The sequence below is a fragment of the Artemia sp. Qi Xiang Cuo genome, chromosome 13 (assembly GCF_049724085.1).
Source record: "Artemia sp. Qi Xiang Cuo chromosome 13, ASM4972408v1, whole genome shotgun sequence".
NCBI lineage: Eukaryota > Metazoa > Arthropoda > Branchiopoda > Anostraca > Artemiidae > Artemia > Artemia sp. Qi Xiang Cuo.
Window position 1 is genome coordinate 53,607,885 of NC_142806.1, and position 11,497 is coordinate 53,619,381.

Here is an 11,497-nt window from a genome sequence, read left to right on the forward strand (position 1 = left end):
AAATACCCCCCGCGGAAAAATAGGCTTTCCAAATTTTGAGTTTTATTTTTTTAATTTCCGTTGGGGGAAGGAATTTTGGTGCTTTTGTATTATGCGCCACTCACTCAACCTTAGGCTGTGTAAAATTCGAGAACACACCGGTTTTTTCGTTAGTTTTGTCGATACTTTATAAAAAAATTTGGACTATATATTTGTCCAGTAGGGGTGGGGGGGGGAAGTATAGTGGTCTGCATGCAAAATGTGTAAGGTACAATTATTCTGCATGTTAGATAGATAGATAAGTGTATTTTAAAGCCAAATATACGCCCGTGAACATATTAAAATAACATAAATGAAAGGCACAAATAACATAAACTTTGATCAGCGATCGTCATAAAGACTTAAATGGAACATTACATTAACCCAATAATAGTAATTAATACTTGGAAATACGGTCATTGAAAAAAAAAACACTCAACACTTGGAAAAAACACTTAAATGAAACACCACATTTACTTTATACTGGGATTTTTTTTTATTTAACAAAATTTCCAGATACCTCGCTTTTCTTCTGTAATTTTTTAGTGGCCACATACCTCGAAAGAATTGTTTTCTGACTTCAAACTATCCAAATACTGTACCCCCCCCCTATGTGAAAATTATAGGCCTATAGCCCAAATTATATATTTCCCATATATTCTGTCACTTGTCTTTGTCTCGTCTCGCGCTAAGCTGAAAAAAAAAGTGCCAAAACTCCATCCCCCTGCGGAAATAAAAAAAAAATAAACTCAAATAAAATTCTCAAATTTGGAAAGCCTTCTTTTCCACGGGAAGTGGGGGGGGGGAGGGTCCGGAGGGGTATATACCGGGGGGGGGGGGGTAAATTATTTGGACAGTTTGAAGTCAGAAAACAATTCTTTCCTGGTATATGGCCACTAAAAAATTACAGAAGAATAGCGAGGTATCTGGGAATTTTGTTAACTACAAAAAAAAGAAAAAAAATCACAGCATATAGTAAATGTAATGTTTCGTTTAAGTTTTTTTCCAAGCGTTGAGTTTTTTTTTTTTTAAATGACCTTTTTTCTAAGTATTAAGTACTATTATTAGGCTAATGTAGTGTTTCATTTAAGTGTTTTATGATGATTGCTGATCAAAGTTTATGTTATTTGTGCCTTTCATTTGTGTTATTTTATTGTGGTCACGGCTGTATATTTGCCTATAAAATACACTCATTTATCTATCCATCTAATATGCAGAATAATTATACCAAACACATTTTGCATGCAGACCCGCTATATTTTATCCCCCCCCCTAATGTGCAAATCTATAACCCAAATTTATTTCTAAAGTAACGAAGAAACTAACGGACAAACCGGCGTGTTCTCAAATTTTGCACAGCAGAAACTTGAGTGAGTTGTACATAATATACTAGTAACAAAACTCCGTCTCCCTACGGACATTCAAAAAATGAAACTCAAATAAAATTCTCAAATTTGGAAAGCCTTATTTTCTGCGGGGGGGGGGGGGGTGTTTTCCACGGGGTCTTTTCCGCGTGCGGGGTCTTTTCCGGGGGGGGTGTAATGTTTTCCAGAGAAATTACTTAAGGATTGTTCTGGGTACCCGGCTGACTGACCGTATTTCAAACAATAGGCTATACGAAAATGTGGTTCAATACCGCTCTCTAGGGCTATAACTAAAGAAAGGTTGAGGTGGCTAGGGCACGTTGTGCGAATGACAGATTGCCGAAGATTGTTTTTTTCGGCCAACCGTCTAGGGCTAAACGGAAAACTGGTCGTCCTCGTCTGGGGTGGGAGGACGTCATAACGAAAGATTTAAAGGAAATGGAAACTAAATGGGGGGGCGTAAAAAGGGAGGCTTTGAATAGATTGGGATGGAGGAGGAGCGTGCGTAGCTGTGTTGGCCTTAGGCAGCTAGGTGCTGCGGTGAGTTGTTAGTAGTAGTAGTAGTAGTATAGTGGGGCTACTTGACACTACTTTTACAGTGAGCAGGATTTTGCTTGTTGAAACAATACCTAAGGCGAGGGAAACTTTTCCGAGGAAAGATAGAAATTTCCAAGAATACTTTTTGAGAGAGGTGTGCAAGAGGCCAGCTAGGGAGGAATATTCACCATTATCTGTCAGGATATTCAGCTTGTTGTAAAGGATTTTCGAGTAGCCACACCGCTAATTAAGCCCATGGTTCTCCACAGGGGCAATTTGAATATGAAAAATTAAAAATTACGAGCCTAAGAAGCATCCAGAAAAAAAGAAGCTTTCTAGTTAACAAAAAAATTCAATATAAAAGCTTAATGGACAAATGAGTAGTTTTGTGGCACTGTGGCGCTTTGTGGCATATAAATGGTTTGATGTGTTCAAAATCCGTACAATTAATAGACATGGTCTATTTGTTTCACTTGATACAGAGTCGTGCCTAAAGATAGCTTCAGAAAGGAAGGGAAAATGGCAACTAAATAAAATAAAGTATTATCTGGGTATAAACATAATCTAATGGTAAACTCCAAAGAATATGTACGTGCCGTCAGGTTGCCTACACACATACGATTTGTATCCGTTTTTGAACAGGGCTAGGGACCTTAGGAAAGGTATTTATGTTACACATTACCATGAAAAGCATATGAATTATATTTATATATACATACTCAGGGCTGTATCCGGACATTTTGTTCAGGGTGGGAGGGGCTACAAAAAACCTTAATAAACGTAACAAAAACCTGTTTTTTGCATGTTTATCACGTTTTTACGAGTCGGACAAACATTTCGGGGGGGGGGGGGGAAACCCCTAAACCCTCCCCTGAATACGCCCATGTACATACTATTATTATTGGTACTTAGTGCTTGGGATTCCTTTTTCTAACCTTGGTATTTCTTCGCAATTGCATTCTCTGGGCATTGTCTAATTATCACCGGAGCCCTGATACACTTACGATTACACGCAAATAAGTATAAATCCTATTCAAATATTCCTGTGACTTGACCTTGTTTAGTCAGAGCTCGGGAACATAGGTTTCTACCTCTAGTACGTTTTCTGCTACTTTAATGCTTATTTGCCAAGGTAATGACTCAAAAGTACATCTAAAAAGTAATACCCTTTTTTCAAAAAAAAAATACAATTCTGAGATAAGTTCTGAAAATATGTTTATTTAAATATATTTAAAATGTATAAAACATATATACAATATATTTAAAATAAGTTTTAAAAAGTTTTGAAAGATATTTAATAGCAAAAACGGAAGAAAACTGATGGTTTACAATGATCAAGTGAGGTTCTGAGAGAAAAGTGAGGTTTTTGAATTATAAAACCCAAATAAAATGATGGGTGTAATGTGTAGCTCAAATTCTTGGACTTCATAGAGGGAAGGGTCTTAAAAATATTCATGGCTTCACAGCAGACATTTATAAAATGGGTACTTGTGTATTATAGCGACCACACTGTTGCTCTTGATCTGTTGTAAAAAAACCGGATTCTCTGTGTGCACTCGGAGATAATCAGCTTAGCCTGAGTGAGATAAACTACTATGCAGGTATATTTTGATTAAATAATTAAGTTGGTTATTAAATAATTATTAAATTAAGTTGGTTAGTTCAGGTATTTAATATAATGCGTTCTGGGCGGCCTGTTTTCGATAATTCTCTGTTATAGTTTCCTCAATTTTGTTCCTAAAATATTTTATTTTCATAATGTTCTGGTATATTTCATTATGACTGACCTAACTCAACTTCTTGAGAGTGGTCGCTATAATACACAAGTACCATAAAATCTGTCACTATGAGGCATATTAGCTAAGAGACAAAAATAATCGTCAAAAAGGGTATTTTGCCGGTGGCCGGCGTTTATCCCTTCCGGTGATTATCCCCCCCTCGTGGGAAATACCCCCCCCCCCGCGGAAAATACCCCCCCCCCTGGAAAATACCCCCCGTGGAAAATAAGGCTTTCCAAATTTGAAAATTTTATTTGAGTTTTATTTTTAATTTTTTCCGTAGGGGCAAGGAATTTTGGTGCTTGTGTATTATAAGCCACTGACTCAAGTTTACACTGTGTAAAACTCGAGAACAAACCGGTTTCTTCGTTAGTTTCTTTCATCTTAGTATGAGACAAGACCAAGACAAGTGACAGAATAGATGGGAAATATATAATTTGGGCTATATATTTGCACACAGGCGGGGGGGCTTTGGCGGATCAAGGGGGCGCGCGCCCCCTAACGTAGTCTAAAGTAGTGTAATTTACTTAATTAACGCAAGATTGTGTCAATTAAACTTGCTCCTAATGCAAGTTTATCGGAACAACCTCTTTTGCCCCCCCCCCCCTTAAAAAATCCTGGATCCGCCCCGGGGGTGGGGGGAGTGGTAAAGTATTTGGACAGTTTGAAGTCAGAACACAATTCCTTCTAGGCATGGTCACTAAAAAAGTGACAGAACAATAGCGAGGTATCTGGAAATTTTGTAACTAAAAAAAAAAAAAAAAAAAAAAAAAAAAAAAAAAAAAAAAAGTAAAGTAAATAGTACTAATAGTAAATGTAATGTTTCATTTAAGTGTTTTATGGTGATCGTGATCAAAGATTGTTATTTGTGCCTTTCTATATTATTTTACTATGTTATGGCCTAAGTTTGGCTTAAAATACATCTCTCTATCTACCTATTTAATCTGCATAATAATTGTACCAAACATATTTTGCATGCAGACCCGCTATAATTTACCCCCCCCCCCCCCTAATTTGCAAACCTATAGCCTAAATGTATTTGTAAAGTAACGAAAAAAAACTGGGGTGTTCTCGAATTTTAGTACTAAAATTCGTTCCCCCTACGAAAAAAAAAAAAAACTCAAATAAAATTCTCAAATTTGGAAAGCCTTAATTTCCACAGGGGGGTATTTTCCGGGGGAGAGGGTATTTATCGGGGCGGTAAACGCCTAGAACCATTTTGCCATAAGGTAAAGATTCTTTCAGTCTAGTGTGAAAAATATATATTTGCTGATAAAATATAAAGTTCAACTCAAGAGGAGTGACAACCATGACAGGGATAATATTTCCGAGGACACCAGTTGTAAAGCCAATTTGCAACTGCAACTTTGGAAGAGGGCTATCCATGGCAGATCTAGAGCAAAATTTTTTTTTTTGGGGGGGAATGTGACAAGGGCATCAATGATTGACCAAATTGACAAATTTATTTTTAAAAATGAGTGAAAAAAGAACAAGTAACGAGGGCGCCAGAAAAAAATTATGGGAACGGGAGTGGGATATCCCCTTGATCCGCCAGTGGGACTATCTCCTAATGTTGTATGTCAGATCTAGAGATGAAAAGTTCTAAGTGTGGATGAGGTGTATTGTGACCCCTTCCGAACGGCAAGAATCCGGTCATTTTAAGATAAGTTAAATATTGCTTTGCTTGTGACATAATAGATACCCCTTCCATGTTAATCTAGGAATTTTAATTTACAATTTTATTACATAATAGTATGTTGGTATTTCTGGTCAGTAGGGGGTCCAAAATCAAAGTTTTAGCAAATATTATGTGTAGGTTCCAAATCATACTGATTAAGCTCAACATGTATCAAACAGTTCGTGGTAACAAACTGTAAGTAAGGAGCGACCCGGCTCAATGGTAACCGAAACTCTAGAAAACGGGTTATTGATACCAATAGATATATCAAAAGAATCAGATTTCAATGCTGATTTCAAATATATAACTTTCATCAAGTTTAGTGCTACCCATCAAAAGTTAAGTGCCTGAGAAAATTTGGCTGATTTTCAAAAAAAGGGGGAAAGACCCCCTAAAAGTTATAGGACCTTAATGAAAATCACACCATCATATTCAGCGTATCAGAGAACCCTACTGTAGAGGTTTCAAGCTCCTATCTACAAAAATGTGGAATTTTACATTTTTTGCCAGAAGAAAGATCACGGGTGCGTTTTTATTTGTTTTTTTGTTTTTTTTGTTTTTTTTCCCCCAGGGGTGATCGTATCGACCCAGTGGTCCTAGAATATCGTGGGAGGGCTCATTGGAACGGAAATTAAAAGTTCTAGTTCCCTTTTTAAGTGACCAGAAAAATGGTGGGCAACTAGGCCCCCTCCCACGCTTATTTTTTTCCCAAAATCACCCGATCAAAATTTGGGGATAACCTTTTTGTTCAGCATGGTCGAAAATATGATAAATATGTCTTTTAGGATGACTTAATCCCCCGAACTTCCCAGAGGGAGGGCTAAAAGTTATGAACTTTACCCAATGTTAACATATAGTATTGGTTATTGGTAAGTATACAGAAGTTTTCAGGAGGTTTTTTTTCTGTTAGTGGGAGGGAAGGTTGGGTCGGGGGTTATGTTGGAGGATCTGTTCATGAAGGAAGTTTTCATGGGGGAAGGGAAATTGCCATGAAGGGGGCTCCGGACTTGCTAGCATTATTTATTGGTTATTGGAATGTATACAACCATTTTCAGGAAGGAGTTTTTCTGGAGGGGGGGGGCTAGAGGAGGGGTTACTCTGGAGAATATTTCCGTGGAGGATGTTTCTTTGGGGTAAGGGACATTTCTATGAAGGGGGCGCCGGATTTCCAAGCATTATTTCAGAAACGATCAGAAATTAAATAAAAATAAACAGGTTTTTTCAACTGAAATGTAAGAAGGAATATTAGAACTTAAAACGAACAGAAATTATAACGTATGTGAGGGGATTCTCCCCCAAGTCAATACCTCGCTCTTTACGCTACAGTTTTTTTTAGTGCTTTCAAAAGAGCTATCTATTCTAATTAAACGGCCTTTGTGATTCAGGGGTTTCTGAATCAAAATTTTTTTAACTTTTAACGTAAAGAGCGTGGTATTGACTAAGGGAGAACCCCTTCATATAAGTAATAACATATACGTAATAAAAAAAACAATAAAAAAACAAGCGATACGGCTCAATAGTAATCGAAACTTTTAAAAACGAAATTTTGATGTCAATAAATGTATCAAAAGAATGTGTTTATAATGCTGATCCTAAATATATAAATTTTATTAAGTTTAGTATTACTCATCAAAGGCTACGAGCCTGAGAAAATTTACTCGATTTTTTAAAGAGGGGGAAACATCCCCTACAAGTGAAAGAATTTTAATGAAAATCACACCGTCAGATTCAGCGTATCAGAAAACCCTATTACATAGGTTTCAAGCTCATATCTGCAAAAATCTGCAACTTTGTATTTTTTGCCAGAAGAAAAATATACGAATATAGAAGTTAGTTACGTAAGTTAATTTGTAAAGACATCCATTTAGCAAAAGAAAAGTAAAATTTTTATACAAATAAAAGCTGCATTAACTAAAAAACGATCAGAAATTAAATAAAAAAAACAAGTTTTTTAAACTGAAAGTAAGGAGCGACATTAAAACTTAAAACGAACAGAAATTATTCCGTATATGAAAGGGGCTGTCCCCTCCTCAACGCCTCGCTCTTTACGCTAAAGTTTGACTCTGTCTCACAACTTTATTTTTTAAAACAATAAAAAACTTTAGCGTAAAGAGCGAGGCGTTGAGGAGGGGACAGCCCCTTTCATATACGGAATAATTTCTGTTCGTTTTAAGTTTTAATGTCGCTCCTTACTTTCAGTTTAAAAAACTTGTTTTTTTTATTTAATTTGGTTAAGGGGCGACCGTGATTTAATCACTGTCTAATAACTTCTTATTTTTTGTATGATAGAACGACATTGGGGTCTTGGTTGCTCCGTAGTTCGTCATGCTTGGCCAAGGTAGCTTTCAGATCACAGCAATAAGTTTCAGGATATTTTTATGGGCGACCTCCTCAAAATCGTGTAAATCTAGGCCCTTGTCCATTAGGCTACTTTTATTGGCCCAATAGGCTAGTTTACATTATGGTTAAAAGTAAAAGTGTTGTGGTTGACAATTTTTTTTGTTTCATGATGTCAGATTGAGAATTTTTTTAAGTCGTTTTCTTACTGGAACATTCATAGACCAAGGATATGAAAGTCACGAAAATTTCGTTCTAGTTTATGTTTCTTCTTGTTGTTTGTGAATTTCTTAAAATAAAGAAAACAGTATCTGTGAAGTCAATTACCCCTAGTTCCTTGGAGGGGGAACAATAGGGGGACTTGATGAGGCATTCAACTTAAGGCCGTGAATAGGTAAATCCTGTCCATGATAGAGAAGATTGAAAAAAAAGCTTTGACTCGCCAATATTTTTATAAATTCGATAGGCAGCAACAGCAGAAACAAATTGTGGTGTAATTAGGGTGGTTTAAAAGCTTTCAAACCGCCCTCGGTCAGGACTCCATGCTTCCTCATTGAGAAGCAGTTAGAAAATTGGTAAATTTTCCGATTAACTTGCTGATGAGATAGCTAAAAAATAGGCTAGACATACCCTTAGAATTCGAGTTTTTTTTCAGTATCCAAATATAACATTCATTTGCGTCGAAATTGAACTTTACCTCAACCCCCCTAAAGTGCAAATATATAGCCTACCCTTAATCGTATATAAATGAATTTTCCTTTATTTTGATAAACCATCAAATCAATCAAACAGTTCATGGTAAAGAGTGACACGGCTCAATAGTAACCGAAACTCTAAAAAACGGGATTTTGATACCAATAGATACATCAAAAGAATCAAATTTTAATACTGATTTCAAATATATAAGTCTCATCAAGTTTAGTCCTGCTCATCAAAAGTTACGCACCTGAGAAAATGTGGCTGATTTTCGAAAAAAAGGGGAAAACACACCCTGAAAGATTTAGAGCCTTAATGACAATTACGTCATCAGATTCAGTGTATCAGAAAACCCTACCTTTAGAAGTTTCATGCTTATATCTGCAAAAAAGTGGAATTTTTTATTTTTTGCCAGAAGAAAGATCACGGATGCGTGTTTATTTAAATTTTTTTTCAGGGGTGATCGTATCGACTCAATGGTCCTAGAATATAGTGGGAGGGGTCATTCAAACGGAAATTAAAAATTATAGTGCCCTTTCTAAGTGACAAAAAAATGGAGGGCAACTAGGCCCCCTCCCACGCTCAGTTTTTTCCCAAAGTCACACGATCAAAATTTTGAGATAGCCATTTTGTTCAGCATGGTCGAAAATATAATCAATATATCTTATAGGATGACTTAATCCCCCAAAATCTCCGCGGGGAGAGCTGATAGTGATGAACTTTACCCAATGTTTACATATAGTATTGGTTATTGGGAAGTATACAGACGTTTTCAAGGGGGATTTTTTTCTGGTAGGGGGGGAAAGGTTGGGGGCTATGTGGGAGTATCGTTCCATGGAGGAAGTTTTCATGGGGGAAGGGACATTACTATGAAGGGGGCGCCAGATTTCCCAGCATTATTTTAAAAAAAGATCAGAAATTCAATAAAAAAAAAACAAGTTTTTCAACTAAAAGTAAGGAGCAACGTCAAAACTTAAAACGAACAGAAATTATTAAGTATATAATTGGGTTCTCCCCCTAGTCAATACCTCGCTCTTTAAGCCAAAGATTTTTTAGTACTTTCATAAGTGCTATTTATTCTAATTAACGGCCTTTGTGATTAAGGAGTCATTCTTAAAGAATTGGAACAACATTTGAACTTTAGCGTAAAGAGCGAGGTATTGACTAGGGCGCAAACCCCCTAATATACGTAATGAAAATATATAGATATAGAAGTTGGTTATGTAAGTTAATTCGTAAGTTACGTATATTTATTACTAATAAAAACGTTCGTAAATAAAACTAAACAACTTTCGAGAAAGTCATTTACCCAAATAAAAGCAAAATTAATATGCAATTTTTTTTAATTATTCATGTATGGTGAGTCAAAATCAAAACCTTCATGAATTCAAAAACGTTCAAAAATTAAATAAAAAACAAGTTTTTTAACTGAAAGTATGGAGCAACATTAAACTTAAAACGAACAGAAATTATTCCGTAAATGAAAGGGGCTGTCCCCTCCTCAACGCCTCGCTCTTTAAGCTAAAGTTAGACTCTTTCTCACAACTCTATTTTTTAAAACAATAAAAAAAACTTTAGCGCAGAGAGCAAGGCGTTGAGGAGGGAACAGCCCATTTCATATACGGAATAATTTCTGTTTGTTTTAAGTTTTAATGTTGCTCCTTACTTTCAGTTAAAAAGACTTGCGGAAAATTCACTGCATATACACAATTCAGGGTATATATTTGCACATTAGGGGAGAGGGGTAAAATTTGTTTCCGCCGGAAATTAATTTTATATTTGGATACATGATGAGCTTCTGATTCTAAAGCCGTCTGTTTTTGGGTTATCTCAGTAAAGGTCAATCGGAAAATTTTCCAAAAAGTATCCCAATTTTTTCAAAAGTTGTTACTACTTCCAAAGGCCTAGTCATTTGTGTAGTACACTTTGATGTTCATCTTGCTTTGAATTAGTCAGGCCTGGACATAGCTAGGTCTAGGCTGGGCACTAGAAGCCTATCCTAATAACAAAAAAGGAATTCGGTCGAGATTTAACCCCTTATTTCAAAACCAATGTATAAAAGGGTAAAATCTTGCAATATCCTGATAAATACACTGCTTTTTTGGCCGAAAAATAACTTTTTCAAACCTACTCTCCCTCCCAACAAAAGCATCCACAGAGTCCAACGGCGGTAAAGTTCTACGAAATCATATTATTGAGTTAGGACTAAAGTGAATACACCATTCGATGCCTTTTTTATGCTGATTACGAATATAATAAGCATTTCAGCCCCCCCCCCTATATAGGCTATACCTAACCCAACCTAACCTAACCTAACCCTGAATTGGCATATATAGGGGGGGGGCTGAAATTCATTTGCGATAGAAATGCTTATTATATTCGTAATCAGCATAAAAAAAGTCATCGAGTGGTATATTCACTTTATGCGTAAGTCAATAATATGATTTCGTAGAACTTTACCCCAACGGCTTAGCCTAAATAATCCACAATGCAAAAAATACCTCCACTCCAGGCACCCCAATAGGGTGCCGCAATTGAAACTGCGCCAAGCAAAAACGCCAGCACAGCAAAAGTCTGTGCTATAACAGAAACAACATTCCTTTTGCTGTCCATGTCCTCATCTTGGAAATCTTTTCGTGGAATTTTGACAAATTAATAAACACTCTTCACAAATCAATCACAACTTTATCAGACATCGATTTGTGCATATCCACAAATAGCGCGTTTTCGGTGCAAAATATATCCAGGTAAATTTTCGGTACAACTTTCGTAGGAGACTCCAGGTAAAAACTGGAATTTTGAAACATAGCTAAGAGAAGGCTAGCGGCGCAGTACCTGCCTTTAGGTAAATTGCTCCAAGGCAAACTATTTTCCTTTTAAATGAAATTCTTTTTACGTAATGACAAAACATTTTTTTATAAGGTCGTTGGCTGACTCTAAAAATTATAGCGTGAAGAGTAAAACACAAAGTCAATCGGTTGACGTTTTTTGCTGAGATTAATTTATTTACAAGCTCTTAAAGTACCTACACCCCTGGGTAAATTTTTACTTAATCATGCTATTGACTTACAAAAAAATTTAATATACCA

General features: G+C 36.2%; 1 protein-coding gene across 1 annotated transcript in view; it reads right to left on the minus strand.

Moving 5' to 3' along the window:
* The window catches only part of LOC148945421 (uncharacterized), an 83,547-nt gene extending 72,333 nt beyond the window's left edge, over positions 1-11,214 (minus strand). The window contains exon 1 of the mRNA XM_089098643.1: positions 10,910-11,214. Coding sequence (XP_088954769.1) covers positions 10,910-11,021 — 112 coding nt within the window. The 5' untranslated portion in view covers positions 11,022-11,214. The remainder of the gene's footprint in view (positions 1-10,909) is intronic.
* Between the last annotated feature and the right edge of the window lie 283 nt (positions 11,215-11,497).